At 43.9% G+C, this 24,300-nt stretch overlaps 1 protein-coding gene across 1 annotated transcript; it reads right to left on the bottom strand.

Annotated features, from left to right (window-relative positions):
* Positions 1-12,421: 12,421 nt before the first annotated feature.
* On the bottom strand, positions 12,422-21,448 carry YEATS4 (YEATS domain containing 4). Its single transcript, XM_054026217.1, has 7 exons — positions 21,243-21,448; positions 20,238-20,357; positions 19,503-19,569; positions 19,313-19,407; positions 17,079-17,171; positions 16,913-17,000; positions 12,422-15,063 (listed from the first exon to the last, which is right to left on the bottom strand). Exons 1-7 carry the CDS (start codon positions 21,291-21,293, stop codon positions 14,894-14,896), a joined length of 684 nt encoding a protein of 227 aa, XP_053882192.1. The 5' UTR covers positions 21,294-21,448; the 3' UTR covers positions 12,422-14,893.
* Positions 21,449-24,300: the final 2,852 nt, after the last annotated feature.

The following is a 24,300-nucleotide window of genomic DNA, read 5'->3' as shown; positions in this document are numbered from 1 at the left end:
CAATGTCAATACATTCTAGAAAATGCTCTCTGACAGTCACCATTGCAGGGACATTTTCACTAGGTTCTGTTGTTACAAAATGCCCCATTAAAGTAATTTGTTCCGTATGGCTGATGTCAGGTGTGCAGTCCAGAATAACAGAGTAATATCTTGCTGACTTCAGATCTGCCACAATCTTCTGTTTGACTTTTGTTGCCAGTAACTGTATGATCTCATTTTGAATTGTTTTTCCAAGGTAGTGGTGTGTGTACATTTCTTGGGTGGTGACTCTTCTTAGATGCTCCAGAAGTAAGCATCAAACTCAGCCATCAGCTCCACAATTTTAAGCAAGTTTCCATTGTTTGGCACATACAACTGATCTGAAGTGCCACGCAGTGCTAGGTTTTGGGTAGCAAGCTTTCTCACAATGGCAATGAGCCTTTTCAGAACATGTTGCCGGTAAGGAGACCCTGATGCAATCTTCTCTTGATGCTGATCATCTATGGTGGCCTTTAACCTTAGTCTCATCTCAAGCTCTTTCCACCTATGGAATACTCTCTGGTGATTTGCTGCCTTCTCATGGCATGCCAAATTTCTAGCCAGATTTTTCCAGTCCTTTGTTCCTGTAGAACCAAATGTGGCTGGAACATTAGACTGGAAGAGTTTGCAACAAAAACAGTATGCAGCATTCTGGGTTTTTGAGTACATAAGCCATGGCCTCTCCGCTTTGCCACCATTGGGGATTTCATGCCAGTAATGTGTTGGATGGAAACTTCTATTTTCATTGTCTTTGGGGAACATGAAGTTTTTCACTTGCTGTGGCCCATGCAGTACAAGGAAGTCCCTCAGGCTACTGCTCAAGTGGGTCCACAGTCCTGGATCATCTAGACTTAAGGAACTAAACTCAGCAGCAGCTGTTTCTTGCGCCTCCACCACACTCTGTGGCGTTCCAGGCGGAGCAGATAAAGCACACGACCACTGTGGTTGCAAGCTGAATCCGAATTCTGTTTATTGCAAGCTTTCTTTTATAGTTTTTCTTAACATTACATAACACAATTAGGCTATAATCACACATCTACCGATTGGACAAGAAGGAGAATCATGTGTTTATCACATGTATAGCCCCACACCGATTGGTTCAACTGTTCCTTACATAAGGCCATGATTTGTTTACCTCATCTTATATAATACTAGACCACCAGGGGGCCTTACATAAGGCCATGATCATCTTATATAATCCTAGACCACCAGGGGGTCTTACATAAGGCCATGATCATCTTATATAATCCTAGACCACCAGGGGGGCCTTACATAAGGCCATGATTTATTACCTTGCAAGTGTCCCATCGTGACCCTTACCTCCTCATGGAACTTTTCATTAGGTTGGTGTAGGGATGATACATCCCCACACCTCCCCCCTTTTTCTTAAATAAGGCCTATAGGAGGGTCCAACTAACATTAGGACAATTACTAGCCACCTGACTACTTTTTTTGAACCTATAAAACTGACGACAGGTGACATTTAACAACTGCGAAATATATGGAGAACTATTAAAAAACATAATATTACATAAATACGAAAACCATTGGGGATCCGATGGGGTGGCCATGAACAAGCAAAAAGGGCTTTTTGGCCAGTCTGGTTCGCCCAGGTGATCCAAACATTTTGTCGTGGGTTAACAAAAGGTACAGAGTTTGGACATAAAAAGACCCCTTCTCCTATAATAAGGAGTCTGAACAAACAGAAGTACAGCATTATCAGGTGTCTAGGCTGTGACAAACAATAAGTGCAGGTCCGGTGCTGCGGGGACGTTGTTTGGCTTCTGTGTGGCGGCATGGTGTTCGGGTAGCAATATCATCTGCCGGAGGGATCTTATCCGGTGGTTTTTTCCTATATGTCCTTTCAAAGTTAGATAAGCCTGGCTCCGCCATTCTTTCCAACCTATTCCGCAACTTTTCACCCTGCCCCGGGAACTCCACCCGGAACTTTGGGGTACAAACATCATTGGTGACAGGAAAGCCGGGCTGGTTCAGGGCTCGCAATGTGTGGGACTGCGGGGGATGGCTCTCACTGGCCAAATGGGAGAACTGATTCAGCATGTCCTGTAGCTGAAGGCCCTGTTTGTACATTCCCGCGTTTCTGCCCCCATTTCAACAAACGGGACAACGCGTCAGAGGGAAGCTTCTCTCCCCGCTTTTTAGCGATGCGTAATAAAAAATCATGCACCGTCTCCTCCTCTGCAGACAAAGCAGAGCCCATTTTATTAAATGCAGCCGCTCACCTGTGAGCTCACGAACGTCTCTCTCGGACGACCAGGAGCCGGTATCCTCCGGTACCTCCTGCCGCGGCTGCCACCTCCGCCTTTTCTCACCGAACGCTTTAGTCGGCTGTGAGCTCACGAACGTCTCTCTCGGACGACCAGGAGCCGGTATCCTCCGGTACCTCCTGCCGCGGCTACCATCTCCGCCTTTCCTCACCGAACGCTTCCGTCGGCTGTGAGCTCACGAACGTCTCTCTCGGACGACCAGGAGCCGGTATCCTCCGGTACCTCCTGCCGCGGCTACCATCTCCGCCTTTCCTCACCGAACGCTTCCGTTGGCTGTGAGTTCACGAACGTCTCTCTCGGACGACCAGGAGCCGGTATTCTCCGGTACCTCCTGCTGCGGCTGCCACCTCCGCCTTTTCTTACCGAACGCTTCAGTCGGCTGTGAGCTCACGAACGTCTCTCTCGGACGACCAGGAGCCGGTATCCTCCAGTACCTCCTGCCGTGGGTACCATCTCCGCCTTTTCTCACCGAACGCTTCCGTCGGCTGTGAGCTCACGAACGTCTCTCTCGGACGACCAGGAGCCGGTATCCTCCGGTACCTCCTGCCGCGGCTGCCACCTCCGCCTTTTCTCAAACCATGTTTAGTTTTTGGTCGTGCTCCAGTTGACACTGAGCTTGGCAAACCATTTAAATTTTGGTAGCCTGCCCTCTTATTCCCACAGATTCCCTTTCTCTGATGATCTTTGTGAAGAAGGCCTGTTTCCACCTTAACAGGGCACGGCTGTTTGCGTTTTTTGGAAGAAGAAGTGCTGGAAGGAGAAGAGCCAGCACTGAGAGCCTCTTCAATATCTAAATTCAATTGTTCCAGTTTCTTCATGAGAGATGACATAGAGTCTGACCACTTAGATCCTTTTTTTGGTTGGATCTGCTCAGCTTCTGAGACAACACCTGTTGGGTCTACTGTCTGAGAACATTGATCCCTGCTCCACTGGCGGCTGTGTCTAGTATGATCTCTGCTAGCTCACTCTGGGCAAAGTCCTGGCTGCCTTGATGTCCAAGCCGAATCACGTCGGGGTCACCATTTGTGGCGTTCCAGGCGGAGCAGATAAAGCACACGACCACTGTGGTTGCAAGCTGAATCCGAATTCTGTTTATTGCAAGCTTTCTTTTATAGTTTTTCTTAACATTACATAACACAATTAGGCTATAATCACACATCTACCGATTGGACAAGAAGGAGAATCATGTGTTTATCACATGTATAGCCCCACACCGATTGGTTCAACTGTTCCTTACATAAGGCCATGATTTGTTTACCTCATCTTATATAATACTAGACCACCAGGGGGCCTTACATAAGGCCATGATCATCTTATATAATCCTAGACCACCAGGGGGTCTTACATAAGGCCATGATCATCTTATATAATCCTAGACCACCAGGGGGGCCTTACATAAGGCCATGATTTATTACCTTGCAAGTGTCCCATCGTGACCCTTACCTCCTCATGGAACTTTTCATTAGGTTGGTGTAGGGATGATACATCCCCACAACACTCTTCTCTGATCTACACTTTTCTTCAGGAATGTGCATGGTTACATCCATTTGAGATGGAGATATGGATGCTGCAGTAGCTACCAGGTCACCTGCACTCTGACTAACTGGAAGATCAGGCACCTCCTCACTGCTCACATCCTTACTGGGGCCGGAAGGCTCACCGTGAACACTTATGTCTAGTATCAGAGGGGTAGCTGTGTCAGTCTGAATCTGTAAAAAGCAACAGAGGGTCCTGCGGCACATTTAAAACTAACAGAAGTATTGGAGCATAAGCTTTCGTGGGTGAATGCCCACTTACTTATGTCTAGGTATCTCAGGAGAGCTCCTTCCTGCTTAGATAGAAAAGCTTCCTTTGCTTTCTTTCTTTTTCTGAATGGTGCCCCAGAGGGGCGTTTTCTTCTTTCACTCATGACTGCTGTTCTGTGCCAGCTATAGTGGCTCTCAACACTCAATTGAAGGGGACAAATAAGCAGGCTGGTAGCAGGGCTTGAGTGAGGGAAGATATCAGCATCTTAAAGGTCTAACTGGCTCCTACTACTTCAGTTGACTGCCTGTTCTCCTCAAATGGGGTCAGGGAAGCAGCAGGAAACAGGGAGCTCCCTGAGAACCTGGTGTTTATCAGTCCAGACTCCTGGAGATGTTAGAGGGGTAATAAGAGGCTCCTCCTCCTCTCTCTCCCTGCAGCTCCTGTTGCTTTCTGTTATTCCCTCTCACCTTTTCTCCTGCCTGCCTGTTATGTCTCTTGTGCCATCCTTTCTCCAGCACAGCACTCCACCATCTCTGTGCATCTAGAGCAGAGAGAATACATGTGCACCAGCAGCAGACAGTTTTCTACACTCTGGGCCCTAGTGGCACCCCCCACCCCCCACAGTCTGGCACCTGAGGCAGCTGCATCAGTTCGCCTCATGGTAAGGCCAGCCCTGAGGGAAGGAAGCAATCCTTCCCCCAAGCAGCACAGAGCTAGTGAATCCATTCTACAGGGGAAGGGAAGGACCACATGGTCATGGACCTTCCCTCTCCACCCCCAGCTCGCATCTTGATCACTTCCAACCACACCATGCACTCCAACACACGCAGAGCGAGCCCACCATGGAAATGAACTCTATGTTTTGCAGGAGGCTCCCCCTGTGCCCTGCCTTCCTTTGGGCAGCTGTACCACACTGGTAAAGAATGGGCAGGATTTGTCCTTTAATGAATTTCAGTAGCAAGGGTATAAAATATATAGCAACAGTATAATTTTTGCTGCATAGTTACAACAGCTGCAGCTTCTCTCAGTCAATGAAGGATGATTTCTCATGGTTAATATACTCTTAGATCCAGGATTGCGTATTGCTTACTCTTTCCTCCTTTGGAAATGCAAAGAAAGACAACCCTTATTGCCAGGTGTATTCAGAATAAAGTATGGGGGTTATCTGCTACTAACAGTCTACTAACTTCTGCCTTTCAGGACTGTAGTGGTTTGAGGCCAGCCCTCCCTGTCAGTCTTGGAGTGAGGTATGCCCCCTCACTACAATTATCCTAAAACTTATTTAAGGGTATGGTTTGTGGGAAACAACTTTTGTTTGTTTTTGGCAACATTTTATTTGTTTCAGAAAAATAACTTTTATCCATTGTTGTCTCTATGTATGTGCAGAGGAAAAAAGACTACAGTATTGGGTCTTTGTAAACACAACAGAGCCTGCACCCAAAATACCAGAGTTCCTTATAACACTGACTGCTCACTCACAAGAGTCTACGAGTTCCATAGGAAAGTTGACTTTTATACAACATGCAGCCCAAAAGATATAGGACCTGATTTCCCCCTTATTACTTAAAAAAATATGGTATTTGCCTACCATACAGCAAAAATAGGTAATCAGCCACCATATTAGTGACAACAGATGCAAATTTACAAACCATGGGTATAAAACTGTGATGCACTTTGGAATCCTTTGGCATTAAAGTCATTACATCAATATATAATTATTAGTAGTAGCAGTAGTTTTGCCTGCCAGTTCTCATCTTACTTCAAATAGCAACTGAAAAATTCTCTTACTTATATGCCTCTTAAATTTTTCTCGCTTCGTTTTTGGTCTCATGAATGAATACTATAATTTGTTTCCCTGAACAACTTCTCTACACAATTCTTTTATGCAACTTATACCATATACTAGGAACTCACAATTTTGAATGCATTAAAATGTTTTAGGATACAGTTTGCCTGAAATATGAGTATTTAAATTGAAGTTACATTGTACCGTAAGCTGTCACCAACAATATTTTCCATAGGAAAATATACAACAGGTGTACAGAACACTAGAAAGGGAAACACCACAAAAATAGGAATTAGCTGAAATATTTCTTTAACTGTGACCCTTAGAAAAACTGCCAACATTTCAGAATAAAATACGCTTTAAGCAACAGAGGGGAGAACATCAGATAGATGTTTTCTGTGCTATAAATATAAAGTATAGCAATTGTCCACTGCTGTGAGAATACAGTAGAAGGTAGATCAAAGATGTCAACCACTATTATTTCAACACTCAAGTGACTTAGAATTTACAGCAGTTATCCAGGAAAAACGGGGACATGTGCTATACATCCTGATGGTGATGAACTCTTTTTGTGACTTATTCTCCAGGGCTTCCCAGATGTTTTTCCCTGAATGTTTAAATGTAAATTTCAGGTTCAGTTATGTAATATCTCCTTGTAAAAGATCTGTTTTACTAGAAGCATATATCATTTAGAGTCCTGTCTTAAACCCTCTTAAAACTGAAACATTCCATTATGAATTATTTGCTTGCTCTGTACCATAAACAGGTTCAACAAAGAAATCCCTACTAATTAATTATATTTTAAAAGTGCAAAGAGGAACAAGATGCATATGAAACATTAAGCTCATCTCATAATCTTTCACTGTTGTCACCATTTTCCTGCTATCACTCTACTTCCTCCATATATTCCATACTTACATAAAGAGTGTTTTTTACCCATTTTCCTCTGAAGTATGGGGTACTAACCACAGTTAGATAGGATACTGGTCTAGATGGACTACTAGTTTGAAATAGTATGACAGTTCTTATGTTCCTATATTCCTGTTAACTCCACCTATGTTTTCTCCTGTTACACTTATCTTAACTTAGATTGTAAACTGTGTAGAGCAGGGACTCCATCTATTGGTTTTGCACACCCTACACACATCTATGGCATTATTTATTACTTAAGTTCTTATTATACAAGTTCAACAACCAGAAATTGAATGTTAAATTCAAAATTTTAAAACCTGGTTTTCTTACAGATGCAAAAAATTGTGTGCACAAGCAAATTATGCCATGTAATAGGACATCTGTGTGACATCATTTTTGTCTGCACATAATTGCAAGTACATAATTTTCCCTTGAAAAAGCACACAGAAAGGGAGCATAGGTTATAAAAACTGGACCCTGACAAATAAATGAGAATTGCAGTCCCTGCCATGCAATAATTGTCTCCGTTTGGACCCAGACACAATCCCTATGACTGAGCCCTGCAGTCAGGCAAATACTTAAGGCTAAATTCTGCTCACAGCAGTGAGGTGCAAATGCCACGCCCTCCCCCTCAGGATTTGTCCTTTAATTAATTTCAGTAGCAGGGGTAAGTACAGTACCACTGCTGCTGCAGTAATTCAGAGCATTGCTCTGAGTGCATGGTTACGTTGTCACTGAAATTTGACCCAGCTGCCCCTCCATCCAGTGAGCAGGAGAGTCCGCTGAGAACTCAACCTCTGGCAGCATTGGCAGATCATGCGCTTTGTAGGTAAGAGATGGGAGACTGTCCAGACAAAGGATCCCTGAGAAAGATGTAGGGGTGGGGATTGGAATTTGCCCCCCACCCCAAGAAATATCTGAGTTGCTCTGTACCATAAACACAGGGTTGTAAAAGTTTCACAGCAGGCTAGATATGATTTTGTCCCATCTACAGAAGCAAGAACAAATCATGCTGTAACATGATCAAATCTCAGTCAAAGTGAATGGTCTGGCTCAGTGATCACCCCCTGAGCATGATAGACTCAGACCTTTATGATGCTCAGGGATAAAAATGTGTAAGATATATGAATATACCTAAAGGCCATAAACACAAATATGTATTGGTTTGAAGGCTAATAGCAGTAAAACATTGCCCAAATGGAAAAATAGTTCCTAAGATTGTAGCAAGTTGTCTGAATCTGGTGGCTGAGGGTATTATACACAATCCAATTTTTGACTCAAGAGTATTTCTTTTCTGTACTGCCAATGGGCCCTGGACACAGGTCACTACTGATTCTCCTTTTCGATTTTTTTAAAAAGTGCTAAAAATCTTCAGTGTAAAAAGCTACTTTATGGGCCCAGTGAGAAGTTCCCCTTTCCCTGCCCAAAACCAAATTATTAAGTTGTTATTGAGATGGTTAGGACAACGTTGCACACATTTGCCTCCTGTTGTTTGGAGAGCAGCCTGGAGTGCTATTGAAATTGTATTCCTATTTAAGGGGCAAAGTAATGTTATTCTGAAATGGACTCACGATTTATGACAAATATATTAAAAAAACCCAAACAAAATAGTCGTCAGGACAACATCACAGAAAGTGACCTCAAGCCAGTGTGGGAAGGAACAAATCAACAAAGAGAGTGACCAAGTATTCCCTCCATTGCTAACATTCAACCTAGCCAATAGGGTCAGGAACTTGGGCTGGCATACAATATCACCTGTGGAAGCAATTTGTCAGTCCATACACCACCCTCTCATGCATGATAGAAAAGAGACAGAGAGATGTGTATGCTTTGAAAACAATTAACAAAGATTTATTAAGAAAATTGACAATAGCAGGGATAGGGGAATGATAACTAGAATAAACAACCCAGTACAAATGCAAGTGTGGCTGCCCCCAATTGGACGTGAAGCCCTGAGACCCGTACAACCCTTAACCTTGACTATATTTAAACTAAACAAAAGGAAAACACAAATTAACCCAATACTGTACTGAGTCAGAGGTGACAACTTCAGGTAAGACAAAACAGCTGATGGTGGTGTATCTCGTTGTAGCTTGACAGCATGAGTTCCGAATTCTGGACCTCAAACCAAGCTTCACAGCCTGACTTGGGCTACAGGAGGGAGGAGCACAGGACCATCAGCAAAGATCTACTGGAACCAGGATTGCAGATAAAGGCGTCGCTGGAATCAGGATATAGGTAGGTGTTATAGTTCATGAGTGATGGAAAGTGATGTCTACTTGGGCGATGGTGTGGGTCCAGAGTCACTGAGGAGATCCTTGACGTCCGCACAAATCAATGTGATACCTGGCTGCTGCTCTGATGAAGAGCAAGAATGCTCAGGCACACAGCCCTTTTTATATGCTCAGTGGCGCGAACCTAGCCGTCTGAGCTGGTTCTAACTGCCCCCTAAGAGTCCGTTGCTCTTTTCCCACCACTAGTTTGAAAAGGTGTGAAAGTTCTGACAAAAAGGAGCAACAACATGGAGTCCGAGTTGTTATTATGGCACAACACCATCTTGAATCATGGACTCCATTGTTTTCTGTTCCATAATTAACTCATTTTATACTAATCATTACAGCAAACACATTAATTCAAACATAAACATTAACATCATTAAACATACAGTTGGGGGAAACTTCCCAACACCATCCCCATCTCTCCCTTTGATCATGAAAATTCTTAGAGTAAACCCCTAAAATAGACTTCATATTAGATCCCAGGCATTCTAAAGTGGAATTTACAAAGGATACAGCTCTAAATGGCTTAGTATTAGAGATGTGGGTTAAGTAGAAATACTAGAACCAAACTGAACGGTGATGTAAATGGAGGTGTAAGTTACACATCAGCTTTAAGCAGGTCTGAAAATGGATGGTGATAAATGATATACAGTATAAGTGGTTCAGCAGTGTAGTTTATATACCAAAGGGACAAATGGGTTAGTGTAGCCAGAAGAATAACTCTCCGGAAGAAGTCAAATAAAGCAACATTTCTTACAACAACCAGGTAGTTAGTTGTCCATATTCTTCCTGTGCTGGGTTTTATTCTTCAAGGCTTTCAATATGACAACTGTTACCAGTCCTAAATTGCTAAAAAGAAGGGCAAGACAGGGTAAACAGGATAAAAGAATATGAGAATGCAAAAGATACAGACAGAATACAGAAGTACAACAAAAGAAAATGAGTAAGTGGGAGAGGAGATACTTCACCTTGCTGTATCTAGATACTTCATAGGTCTCAGGAGATCTCACCAGGTCTGCATTTGAAGAATAGTATCCATCGGTGTGGCTCATGCCCACAAGGTTCTTTGCTTCCGTATCTTCAGTTTGCCTCTTGCCACCAGTCTGAGGGCCCCCCCTCCAACAGGGATGGGTCTTGGGCACCAGCGACCTACTTACTGTCCTAGAGCACTGTTAGATGAGGCTGGTCAGGCTGCCCCAACAGAGCTGCACTTCCTGTCTGGCTACCACTGTTAAGAGGGCTTTCCCTTCACCCTCTCCCCTGGTTCTTGTCATGCAGAGAGAAAGGAGAATACCAGAAGTCTAAAGTGCAGGCAATGCGATACCACAGTTCTATACGCCGGCAGAATCTGTTTCCCAGTGTTCCATTCCCAGCTCTGACGCCACAGAGCATTTACCCCGTGTCCCCTTTCCCAGCTCTGACACTGCAGAGCCTTGCTTATGTCCCGGTTTCCCATTCCCACCTCCTCCTCCTTAGCAGGCCCAAATATACCTGCAGTGTACACCCCTAGTCACACTCCTTACAACTTATGGTCATGTTCCATTTTGGAGGGTCATGGGTCTGGGTCTTTATCCCACCTCTTTTGTATCCCCTGGGAGGGGTAAGGAGTGAAGTTGTGTTCTGGCCCAGGCCAGGCTTTTCTTTGGCTTTTAGTGTTTCTTATGCCTCTCCCCCATCCCCCCGAACTAGTTGCTTGACCTTGGCTTGAGAAAGGAGCCAGGCAGCCTTTCAGTGTATGCTCATATATTACACTCCCACCATACCCTGTAACACTTTTAACTGCTCTATCCCTTATCTCTTCCCATTGTACTAAAAACCCCATCTGGTTGTGGGAAATGCAACACACAGTGTCTTTGTTCATTGTTCTTCACACGTTAGTATAAGATAGAAGAGTTTCAAAAAGTCAAACCCAAAATTCTCTCTCAGGCTAACAAACAGGCTTATATGCTAACCACCACCCCCTCAGAAGAATCGACCCCACTCCACCCCCATGCTGAAAAAGCTGTACAGGAATGGTGAAGCATACAACTTTCAGATCAGCAGTTTAGTGAGAGTTTTTCTTTACTACTGAAAAGTAGTGAAAGGGAAGGTGATCAAGGAAGGTAGTTGGCAGTTCCTCTCTCATCCAGCCTAAATATTTAGCTCTCACATCTCGGACAGCTGAGTTAAAATGGGTTAAAATTCTTGGGGTGGGGGAAAATGGAGTTTGCAATGGAAATAGAAAACTGTGCTTAATTATAAAGCTACATGTTTGATGCATGAAGTAGATAACATTGTATCTGGACTAGTTAACTTGTAACATGATTTATTATGGGACAAGTTTATCTCCTAATCCTGAACATGTTACATAGCAATACAAATGAAATAAACCATTTTTCTCCTCACCCACCAAAGGATTAGTTTAAACAGAGTCTGAAGCTTTAGTGCTAGACAATTATTTAGACTAAATTATCATGCATCTGGGTGAGATCAAGAATTTTTTTTTTTTTTTTTTACATATGGCACAATCAGGTTTTTTTTTTTTTCCTCATGAAGGGATTTTAAAACACCACTCTGTGTCATCACTATAATTCAGGATAGAACCACTGTCTGAAGGAAGAAAGTCAGAGTCAACAATGTACATTGCTACCACTTAAATTCACAATCATGAACCATAACTATTTGTCTGGAATAAGTGAAAAACATCTTACTCAGGGGTGGCCAAAGTACAGTCAACCATTGCAATTGAATTTTCCTGATACCACTGAATTCAAGCATGTTTTTTCATGCTTAGAAACAATTTTCTACTAATGAAGAAAAATACAGAATACACACAAGGCACTTAAACAGTGTAATATGAAATAGTTTCTTGTTTTCCATGAGAGGGTCATAGCTGCTCAGGAAAAGATTTTGTGACTAATTTTTTTTTCTCCAAGTTATAGGTATTATTTCTGTCTCCTCCTCCTATAGGAACAGCAAGGAAGGAAGGAGAGAAAGAAAAGCATAAAAAGTGAAGTGGAGGGAACAGTGACAAGAAAAAAAAAATCTTGATTTCCTCAGGAGAAGTAAAGGGTGGGAGGGGGAAGATCACTGGTCTATTATGGGAATGCCCTCTATTACGGAAGCATCAGTCTTGGGTCCATTTTTAAGGCTGAGTTGTGCACTTAAATAAAGTATTCTAATACTATGGTGATAACAATGGTTTAAAAATACAGCTGGATAGAGTTTTTAGGTTCTTAAAAAAAAGCTATGAATCAGATATTTCTTCTGATCACTAGGCTTGGGAGGATTAGATTATCAGTAAGTGACAGTATATGTTCATTTCACCATACATAAACATTAACAAAAATTTACATCTATAATAACCAAAGTTTACAGATAGGCAAAATAAGAAACATGCTGCTTGAGAAGAGTTTGATTTAAGAATATTTATTTTGTATATTTTGACGTGGACAATTTGTGCTTTAATGGCAATAAAGCTTTAACTTTTTGAAATCGCAAAATCTACTGTCATGAAAGAATTATGGTCTGATCTCACCTATTGCCTGACCCCTCCTCCCCGCCCCAATTTCCTGCAACTGAAAATTTAAGTTAATAAAATTTTTAAAAAATGTTTTAAACTAAACATTGATATGTCAAAATTATAAAAAATAAAAATTGAATTCTGCTAAGCTATTTATAACACAGCCTTTCAAGATCTGTTTCAACACTTTGGAGGCTCTAGAATTCTGATTGTATGTTACTCATATTCCCCTTATTTTAACTCGTGTACTCTAGAATTAGGATTCACAACTTCAACTCCCAAACCAGGAGAGGCATTCTTGTCACATATGGTGGCTCAGTGTGAAGATTAAAAACATTGAGATGATTTCCTCATTCCCCCACAATCTCGTGTTGTAGAGCTGTGCAGGAGTAAGTATTGGCAGAATTTGAGTTCTAGACTCATTTTTGTCCCACCATTACTGCAAATTCCCAGGTTTCCTTTACCTCCCCCTCTATATCCTAAAAGCTACCTCAGGAAATGGAATGCGATTCCCCTAAATCTTGTGTGATAGTACTCCTGAAATTCTAGTGACACCTCACAGCTTCAACTCTAGCAAGTAGCTCCAAAAACCCTCTACAATCACTGTCAGAAAAAGAAGTTACCTAGGGTGCTTATATGATCCACATCACTCTAGTATCTGAGCATCTCATAATCCTTAATGAGGTAGGGGTATACTATTATCCCCATATCACAAGGGATACTGAGGCACAGATAGGCTAAGTGACTTGTTCAAGGTCTCTCACTATGGAGAGCAAGAAACTGAACCATAATTTCCCCAATCCTAAACTAGTTTCCCATCCGCTGGGCCTTCCTTCCTCTGGATAGTGGCTCTTTTACCCTCACTCAGAGGTTGGGAAAGTGACAAGGCATTATCTGAGCTGGTGGGGCTTGGGTAAGCCATTGGCTTCTCTGTAAACCCTATCCTTCCAACTTGAGCCCACTCTCAAGCCCGGAGTAGCGGCTGCAAGGAGACAGAGGAGCTGCTGTTTCTGGAATACAGACATCTATTTTACTTCCCTGTCAATTTCCACCCGTTCTCCTCTCATGAGTCTTGCAAGGCATCAGACCGGCAACAATTTGTCCAAGGTAGCCACTTGGACCATCTTTTAGAGTCAGCCAGCTTTATTTGAACATCAGATAGTAGTTGGTTCCATGGAAAAGTTATAACTCTTTGAAACACCTTTTAACAAAGGGTCTTGGCTTGTGCCTTCTCATTTGATTCCCACATATCTTGGCTGGATCGTAGGGCCAGAGAATGAAAAGGCAAAATCCTTCCAATTCTGTATTAAGTGCAGATATCAAAAAACTGCATTATTTGAAGTATGTTACAATTCTATGAAACTGTTTTAAATGTATCTAGTTTACTAAAGTCAGGGTCAACAGGCGATTCACGTTCATCTCAAATTTAAAGCAATCCCAGTGCTCTGAATCTTCATAATCTCACATTAATTCCTGGGGTTTGTGTGTGTGTGTGTATTTAACAGGTGATTTTATTGTAAAGTGGTACTTTAAAAAATAGCAGGGAATATAACCCTTTTATTCCAAGATCACAAGTTGCTCCATCACTGCCAGGCTCTTCTATTCCTATGAATAAAGTCAGAGGCCAACAAAAAGCTGCAAAACATGACAAGTCACCTTACATCTCGGAATATAAGTAATGTGGTTGCTGCATTTATACAAGTCTGATCTACATTTGTATAGTTTGTCTCTGTACCATTTGTAAAGTAGAACTGCTAGTTAAAAGAATCTCATCCTCCTGAATCTCTACCAGCTTACTTTTTCCTAATACCAATACCAGAAAACAGAAGTAATTTTAAACTGACAGGCTTTATCTACCTGCATACCAAAGCTTTTAACCTCTCCCTTCAAGTTTACTCATCATACTGGATGTGAAGCCAACAACTAAGCAGAGGAGTTTCAGATTCCTAACAGTGAAAAAGCTACTACTATTTTAATGTTCAGTTTTAAAGATTTGTCTCCAAATCATTTAGAAAGAGTAAATGGAGTATGAAAACTGATTACATGTTGTAAATGATAGTAACCTGAGATTTATTACAAAGTTACCATGCTGCACTCAATGCAATTTTTAAAAAGTCTGATTTCAAAGAATTACATTCTTTAAAATGATAAAAAAAAATACAAATTTCACATACTTCTATAGTTTAAACACTGGACATTTTTCATCTGTAAAGCTGGCCTCACATGCAACAGTCTTTTGAAATGAAATTCATGGATGAAACTGTACATAGTCTCCTCTATGAAATTTGAGGGAATACGGATCATGGAACAATGTTAACAAGTCCCTTTATTTACAGCAAAGTCTCTATCAAATTGATACTTGTTAGATATCTTTAGACTGGTCATCTTCTTCTAGTTTCCTGATTTCACTCTTTAAACAGTTGATAGTTTCACGACTTGCTTTTAATCTCTCTTTAAGCTCAGCAATTTCAAAACTGGTTTTCTTTTTGGCAGCTTCCAGCTTTTCCCTGGTTTTTACTTCAAGATCTGCAACTGGGATAGTGACAAAGAAAAAAAATATTTTTAGTGCACTGCAAAACTGCAATTACTCAATAGAATATTCAAAAATTCAAAAAAAGGTAACGGAGGGCAGAATCTGTTTCACAGAATCTTCGCTACTGGTAATGCATGGGCCCTAAAATAATCCAGAAGGACCTTCAGATCCCATTTTGGAGTTTGCATGGCTGGAAGTTGGGCTCCTATTCCCTACCAGGTGTAAAAAAAGCACCTTGCCCTCTCTGCCTTGCCACAATAGTTATTCTACATGTCTCAGAGATACAGTGGCACAGAATCTGTCTTTGCAAGTATCCTACAGAAACTGCAGCATTGAAATACCAGCTTTTTAGCTTATGCACAAAAACATTGTGAGAATGTTACTTCCCCCACTTCTCACTTTTTGGGCTGGCAAGGCAACAGAAATCTGACTAGAACACTGGCACTCCACTCCACCGCAAACACATCACCCCTCCCATTTGTGGGATATTGAACAGCCCATGCTCCAGGAAGATCCTACTCTATATCTGCTTCTACAAGCATATTTATGAGAAAGGAGAATAAGGAAACACCTCTAATACTCTTGCTGTAGAGCAATAAATCACTTCTATCCATGCCTAGTAGAAACATGTAGCCACTTTAGTTAAAATGTAAAAATTTGACATGCTCAAAAGTAAAGTCATAAAACATTTTCTATTGTCCAATTAACAAAGTAACAAGCTACAAATACAAAAAATAATCCTCAGTACTTTTGTGAGACAAGTATTTTACAAATGAGGAAACTGATGGACATTATTTCCACGGCACAGATGATAAAACTAAGGCAGCAAATTCAAGCGATTTACCAAAGTTGAGACAGCACTACAGTGCCAACGCTGAGATTAGAATCCAGCATTTTCTGGGTTTCAAAGCTATATGTACTCCCTTAGTCCTTGGTTTTAGGCATCTCAGAAGTATCTTAAGTAATATAATTTGCTGACAATACTTAAACAAGAGGGGTAACATACAGACAGGAGGACAGAACCCAAGTGTAAGTGGCCTGGAAAGATTAGAGCAGTAAGTTGTAGACAGCAAGGTGAGATTTGGAATGAATATATATTAAATCCATGCTCTGGGTATAGGAAATCAGAAAACATTCAAAATCTGAAGGAGGGGAATATAAGCCAAACAGCCACACCAGTCAATATTAATAAAAAGTTTATTTTCATTTTATCTCCTTAATGCCCTCAACACTTAGTTCACGTAAAGAAAGCATTACAGTTGCAAAGAAAACAATTAGGAAAGAAGTTGGATAGGGAGGTGACTCTCAAAAGTCTGTTATCTTAAGAAATGGCCTACAGCATGAAAGTCTGAGGACTTCATTTAGAAAACAAGTAATGGTAACTATTCACTCCATCCCAAAATAGCTGCTGGCTTCAGGAAAAGGTGTTAGTATTGAAATATTTAATGTTAATATTTCAACTTTAATCTCCGAGTTCAGACGAGATGAACAGGGGAAGTTCACACCTCAAATCTATAGGGCAACTTCATTCCTTGTGTTATTCTCGGACTTCACGTAATTCCAGTGAAGGATAAATATTTCTATCAGCCTTCATACAGAATTATTCAGAAGTAAACAATAATTGTGAAAAACGTACAAATCTGAAACCTTTAGATCTTAAAATTAGTATAATACTCTTGCACAATAGAGCTATGTCTGTAGAGATACAAGATGTTTTTCAAAAACAGAGCTCTTTCCACATACAAATTTCACTTTACAGCAGCAAAAAAGGATAATTAAACATTAATGGTTAATCTTAACTTCTAAAATTCACGTGTAGCACTAGAATTGTTATCAGTTGGCACTTACACTCTGTTTCATGCTTATAAGCTCCTAGAGTTAGCTGACGAGATGTTGTCAAAAGCTGCTGCATCATAGCAGTAGGATCTTGAAATATCTAAGAGGAGAAAAATACACACCTGTTATCAATCTCACTAGTTAAAAACAAAACCTTTAACATGTTCTCTTTTCTTACCATCTCATCATAAAACTCGGATACTACAGTTTTCTTTCCCAGTATTGCATTGGTGTCAGACTGAAACAGCTTCAGCAAATGATATAAAGTTACCTGTGCAAGGAAAACAGATAGACCTGAATAAATGTAATATGATCACTTTAAGAAAAAATAAGTGATACACCCAAATGGAATTAAAAAATTCATTGATCTTTTTGCTGTGTAAGCATATAGGATTTTTAAAAACCTGTAAGAATACAAGAACTAAACCGATCTTCTGATACCATTTAAACTTCAACAGAATAACTGAATTTAATATTAATTGTTAAACAACTTAAGCATCCTGAAGCCAAATGTCTGGCTAGATTTGGAAAGGGTCTAGGGAAAGTAAAATAGAAAATAAGATAAACTATTATAATAGCTTTTATAGATCAATCTTAATTACCTTTTTAAAAACATTCAATGATTTGGTGCACAACAAGCCAGGAACTGCATCTGCAGAATACTACCTAGCCACACAACAACATCCCGTGTGGACACAGCTACAGCACTAACAGCAGTAAGTCAAAGCACACTACAGAACTTTTTACGATGTAGCTGGCTATAGATTCACGTTAGCTTTCTGTGCCCCAGCCCACCATGTAGACAAGTTCTGAGCACAGAAAAGATCACTTGGTTCATGTGGAACCCTATGCATACCGATGCCTAACAAAACACAGTTAGGAAATACTCCTCAAAACTAATCTAGATTTAGATCACCCCTCGATGAAGTTCTTCTCCAAGAGTTCCTTTTCTATTATTCTGTGGGAGGTGATAGATACTGGAATAGGCTGTGAGCCTACCTACAAACCCCTGGTTATTCATGGGAGGCCAGGGCTATCCACATGGAGGCAACATGGATTCACAATGCCTCTGGCTCTAATCAATAAATCCCAACAACTCTGCCCTTTCCACTCCTTCCCTTAAGCAAACCTGTTAAGTGCCATAGAGATGGCTGATCCCTGCTTCCAGTTGGAAGAACTGTATATAACGGAGGGCCGGGAAGGAAGACATACAATCCAGGCCATTTTATCTACTTTGATCCTATTACTCCTGATACCTCTTTGGAACATCTTACAGTTCTTTTCCTTCCTTCAACACCATTCAAAAGTGTGTAACCTATCTGTAGCACGGTGGTTACCCACTCCTACCCTGAGGGGTTTAAAGACAGCCTTGAGGGAGGGCTGTTGGAAGGGAAAAAGCTTCTAGGCTGATTGGGGAAGTAGCCGCAGCTGGACCACACCCCAAACAGGCCTCAGCTGGCCCTATCTAAGAGGCTGGGAGCCAGAAGCTCAACAGTCTCTCTCTGTTAGTAGAGGGAGATGGGCCTGGCTGCAGGGAGCTAGAGACAGGGTACCTGAGTGGAGCAGGGCTGGAGAAAGGCAGAGGAGCCAGGGAGCTCCAGCCTAGAAAGCCCCAAGCTGTGGCCTAGTAAAAGGCAAATAGGTATTGGGGGTTGCAGAGGGCAGCCCCGGGGTAGGCAAAGGCAGCAGGTCCAAACCCAACCTTGCTGATGATGAATGGCTTATACTGCAGTCTGCCCCAGGGAGCACAGGCTAGAGGGTGACTGGCAGTAGCCATACACTGAGGTGAGGGTCAGAAACCCAGTGAAGAGGCACCGCGATCCTGGAAGAGACACGGGGAGCCAGAATGAGGTAAGGCAGATCACTGGCCTGCAGAGAGCGCTCCTAGCTGGAAAATAAGCTAATTCCTCAGGACAAGCAGCAGGAGGCGCCGCAGGGGTGAGCCCAGCTCCTTACACTATCACATTTCTCCTTAGTGTTAATCAGGTCAAGGAAAGCATGAAGAGCTTTTTGAGAGTTTTGGACAAGGGGAAAGGACTAAGCACTTGTGATCATGGTAATTTACAAGCTCTGTTTTCAAGAAGTAGGCATTCCCTTCCCACCTTCAGGCGCCACACTGCTACTTGACACTTGCTTTCCCTATCTAAACTTAGTTTAAAAGTGTGAAAGCCAGGTATGCACTGGGATTCAATGGCTTACGAAAAATGACTAGCTGAGTAATAGCACACACATCTTCAAAATGCATCCAAAAGTGAAGGTTAGGCATATAGTAATTGTATAGTAACATTAAACATGCTGAGACTTAGTACTAGAACTTTTTCTGGTCAGCTGCATCCCATGTCAAAGTCTTATAAATGCACAATACATTACACATAAATAAAGGTTTATTAAAAGCCAAAAAAATGTACTTACAGGTCTTTCATTGGGATCAATAAAAAATATCTTGATGATTATTTCAAATTCACCCCAACCCGTTTCAGTGATTTCATATGGTGGTTTGGTAACAACTGCAATGGAAAAACAGTGGCAGGAATACAGATGATTTAGCTTCCACATAATGAGAATATATGTACAAACCATAAAAACAAACAAATAAGCTTACCTCTTAAAGGATTACCATAGCTTTCATGTAGTTTAAATTGAATTTTCTTCACATAAGCAGACATATCCTAAAATGTAAACACTGTAGCCAATTATTTCCAGATATTAAAGCACACTGAACAGTTTCTCTCATTGTTTCTTCCCCCTCCACATATCTATCATGTTTACTAATGTGTCAAACTTTAACTATCTGACAAAATCAGGCTAAACTCCGGGATTAAAAAAATCCACATAATCTCTTGCTACATTTCTCTCTGATGACATCAATCTAATTTATTTTCTATATGATCCTTGCAGAAATATAAATTATTTTTAACTGCCAGTCTATATAACTCACTTTTTGCCAAACACTTATCTGCACACCTTTTCCCTAATGCCAGCTCTATATTTGTACATATAATTAATTCTTTCTAATGTGTTACACTAGAGATAAAGAAGATATTCTAATTGTGCCTATATTTTCTTCTGACCCCAACACAATGCTAAGGACCTTTCTGGCATTTCTTGAGTGACACTGTCATTACAATGTTTCCTATATTTTAACAGGTAAGGCCCCAATCTTGCAATTACGCATGTGCTTAACTTTTAAGTCAATGGGACCACAAACATGCTTAAAGTTAAATATGAATGTAAGTGTTTGCAGAATTAAGGCCTATATCGAGACAGATGACAATTTATGGTAAACATTTCTAGTTCAGTTACACATCTTTTGGTCAATAATCAACTTTTTGCCTACCTCATTTCTGTAAGGCTTTACATAAACCGTCCACTGATGTGTGTGTCCATCTTCCTCTCTCTTCTTTCCAAAATAACGTGCAACATTTCCATAAACTATAGGTTTCACAATAGTAACACCCTTTAAAAAAGAAAAAATGATCAGCATCTCATAAATGATAATTGGAAACTAATCATGTTGAGAAGCCACATGATATATAACAGCTGCTATTTTTACTTCAATTTAAGCTATTCTGCCATTTATATTTTCTTTTGTTTAAAACTGGTATTTTTCATTATGAGAGCCATGAGACTCTCCATCTGACAGAGAAATTAACGTTTCTGAGCTACATAAATAACGTTTCAGTATTGAGGCTATCGGTGGTAAGGGGAAAAAAGAAGGGGGTGAAAATGTATTTTCCTTCACCAGCAGAGCAGTTATGAAGAGTTTATAGTCCGCTGAACCAATCTCTTGGCTTCTGCTGGGTGGCAAAGAGTCAGATGAAGTTGGGAGACCGAGTTACCCTGCAGCTCAAGCCGCCCAGCCCCCGCAGAGCAGGCACGGCGGGACTGCCCGTTGGACCCGCTCTGCGGAACAAATAGGAAACTTCGGTGCCCAGCCCGGGGGTTAAGGCTGGTCTCGATCACCGCGTGCTGCGAGAGGCGCTTCCCCCGGGGCACGGCTGCTGCTCACCCTGGCCGGCCCTGGTGAGGACGCTGGCTTGGCCCGCGCTGCTACTGGGGCACTGGCCCTTCGTGCGGGGGGCGGGGGGCCGCTAAGCGGTGAAGGTGCCGGGGCCGCCACCCCCCGCGGCTGCTTGCACCGCGCGGCGGGCACTGAGCGCTGCACGGGGGGCTGCCCGCGGGCAGAGCGGAACAACAGAGCCCCCGCCCCGTGCGGACCCCCCAGCAAGCCGAGAGCGCCCAGTGGATGTGGGGACAGACGCCCTCCCCAACCCGGCGGAGAAAAGCAGCCGCCCCCGAGCACCGCCCCCGGCCTCGCCCCGCCCCCGGCCGCGGGCGGCACCTTCACTCTTCCCCCGGAGTCAGGCCCGAACTCAGCCATTCTCTTGAACATATTGCACCGCGGGGAACCGCCCGGAGCCGCGCCGGCCGCTCGCGCTCAGCCCCCTGCTCCGCGGCAGCGAGGCCAGGCCCACGCGCAGCTCCGGCCACGGCTCGCGCCTTCCGTCCCCGCCGCCAGATCGGGTGGGGGTGGGTTACCCGCCCGGCCCCTGCCGGGTGACGCTAATGCTGCTACGTCATCAGACAGGCAGCGCGAGGTCACCCCGCCTCCCTCTGGCAAGAAGCCGCGGCCAACACGAGTCATGTGTCACGGGGTCCGTGATGTCACCTTGCCCCACCCACTAGGAGAAAGGGGCGGAGCGGGGGCGGGAAAAGGCAGATGGGCTGGCTGGGGAGCCCGGGGGGAAGCTAGTGCGGGGTCATACACGGGGGGGGAGGGGCAGTAGAAGCGGCTGGTCGGGGGGGGGAGGGCAGAGCGGGTCAGTGAGTGGATGGAGGCAGTAAACTGATGAGGGGTGATTAGGCGGGAGGACGTTGGTCTGATTTTAAATCCCAGGTCCCTCATTGTGGGTGGCTTGCCCCCGCCCCCATCCAGGCATGAGGTTGTGCCAGACTTGGTGTTGTCGAGTGTCAGCTGGGGAAGCTATTTCAGAGAGTGTGCCTGACCCACCCGTTGGGGGCATAGGCGTGTGCAGCACATTTCATTAGGGTGTGCACCCAGGGAATTTTTTTTAAAGGCAAACATCATAAAGGTTGGGGTGTGGGAGGGAGTGCAGGGTGTGGGAGGAGGTACGGTGTGCAGGAACGGGCTCAGGGCAAGGGATTGGGGCAGAGGAGGGGTGCGTGTGTATGAGGGGGCTCAGGGAAGGGGGTTGGGGTGCAGGACGGGTGCAGGGTGCAGCAGGGGGCTCAGGGCAGGGGGTGGGATGTGAGGTGCAGGCGGGGGGCTTAGGACAAGGGGTTGGGGTACAAGAGGGGTGTGACGGGGCTCAGGGCAGCGAGTTGGAGTACAAGGGATTGGGGTGCAAGAGGGGTGCGAGGTGCAGGCAGGAGACTTAGGGCAGGGAGTTGGGGTGCAGGGTGCAGCAGGGGGCTCAGGGCAGGGGGTTGGGGTGCAGGAGGGGTTCAGGCTCCGGCTCACTGCCACTACCTGCAGCAGCGCGCTCCCTGCCTGCTGTTGCCCCACACCACGCCACTCAGCATGTCCCTGTGAGGCCCCTGGGGGCGGGAGGGGGGCCACAGGGCTCCGCGCGCTGCCCTTGCCACGCCTCCAGGTACCTCCCTCGAAGCTTCCATTAGCTGCGGTTCCCCCTTCCCGGCCAATGGGAGCTGCAGTGGGCGGTGCCTGGAGCAACGCATGGAGCCCTCTGCCCCCTTCCTCCCCAGGGCCCCAGGGACGTGGTGCCTGCCACTTCTGAGAGCGGTGCGGGGCCTGCAGCACCTCGGGGGCAAATCCTGCGGGCTGGATCCAAAGCCCTGAGGGCCCTGAGGCACACGCCTGTGGTTGGGGGTGCAGCAGCATATGCTCTTCAAAATGGTGTCCGTGTGGTGTGATGCATGGGAGCTCACGCCACAGGGCAGGCCCACGCCATTTCCAGAAGTACCAGAAAGTCCCACCTTCTGGGAATGCATGAGTGGCCACCAGTAGTGCAGGCTTTGGCGAAGAAAGTGCCTGGGTAGGATTGGTTTTGGTACCCAGGTGCTACCATTCTGCTGTTTTCCCCCTAATGGCAGATTGGAGGTGCTGATGTGTGCTGTAGTCTAGGGACAGCTTCAGGATGAAGACCATGGTGGATGTCTTCACTTTTCTGGCACAATGGAACTTTCTACGATAAGGGTAAAACTTGCCTGTGCAGGAAACAGAGCTTTCTCAGGAACTGGCCCAAGACTGCAGTAAATTCCCCCAGAAACTAAGGACCAGAATAAACCTCACCACCTTTGGCTCTAACTGCAAAGTGCATTTCTTTGACCTGCCTTCTCTAACATAAACAGATAACTATGGGGATATAGTTTTGCACATATATTAAAAAAAATCAGAAACAAAATACTCCATGGTGCACATTTCTACCCCTGTGAGGAGGCCAAGGGAACAAACGTGAAACGTTAGTCATGTTGCTCATGTCGCCCTGACATTTCATCTCGGGAGGTATGCTGCCTGCCGGGGGCCCGTATCCAAGACGTTACGGAGGCATTGTCGAGGATTATCCGGCCCTCTGACTACTACCCCATGCTACTCATCCATGTGGGCACAAATGATACTGCGCGGTGTGACACTGAGCGGATTAAGAGTGACTACAGGGCTCTGGGAGCACGGGTGAAGGAGTTTGGAGCGCAGGTGGTATTCTCTTCAATTCTTCCTGTTAAAGGTAGGGGCCCGGGCAGAGACAGATGCATCATGGAGGTGAATGCCTGGCTGCGAAGATGGTGTCGCCAGGAGGGCTTTGGCTTCCTAGACCACGGGATGCTATTCGAGGAAGGACTGCTAGGCAGAGATGGCGTTCACCTTTCGAGGAGAGGGAAGACCCTATTCGGACACAGACTGGCTAACCTAGTGAGGAGGGCTTTAAACTAGGTTCGACGGGGACAGGTGAGCAAAGCCCACAGGTAAGTGGGGAACATGGAGACCGGGGAAATGAGTCGGAAACAAGAGGGAGTGTGGGCTATATTGGCAGAGAGAAAGGAGAGTCAGGAAAAAACTGGGAGGAAAGATCAAACCAGTATCTTAGATGCCTATATACAAATGCGAGAAGTATGGGGAATAAGCAGGAAGAACTGGAAGTGCTAATAAATAAATACAACTATGACATTGTTGGCATCACTGAAACTTGGTGGGATAATACACATGATTGGAATGTTGGTGTGGATGGGTACAGCTTGCTCAGGAAGGATAGACAGGGGAAAAAGGGAGGAGGTGTTGCCTTATATATTAAAAATGTACACACTTGGACTGAGGTAGAGATGGACATAGGAGACGGAAGTGTTGAGAGTCTCTGGGTTAGGCTTAAAGGGGCAAAAAACAAGGGAGATGTCATGCTAGGCGTCTACTACAGGCCACCTAA

Source organism: Malaclemys terrapin, chromosome 1 (assembly GCF_027887155.1).
Source record: "Malaclemys terrapin pileata isolate rMalTer1 chromosome 1, rMalTer1.hap1, whole genome shotgun sequence".
In the NCBI taxonomy this organism is placed as follows: domain Eukaryota; kingdom Metazoa; phylum Chordata; order Testudines; family Emydidae; genus Malaclemys; species Malaclemys terrapin.
This window is presented reverse-complemented; position numbering and strand designations above follow the sequence as displayed.

Bases quoted from the DNA above. Each gene is read 5' to 3' on its own strand.
- YEATS4 (XM_054026217.1), bottom strand. From the start codon at position 21,293: ATGTTCAAGAGAATGGCTGAGTTCGGGCCTGACTCCGGGGGAAGAGTG. The intron at 19,570-20,237 runs GTAGGCAAAAAG...TTTACATTTTAG, and splicing joins TAAAGCCTTACAGAAATGAG to GATATGTCTGCTTATGTGAA. The intron at 19,408-19,502 runs GTAAGCTTATTT...TTTCCATTGCAG, and splicing joins CTATGGTAATCCTTTAAGAG to TTGTTACCAAACCACCATAT.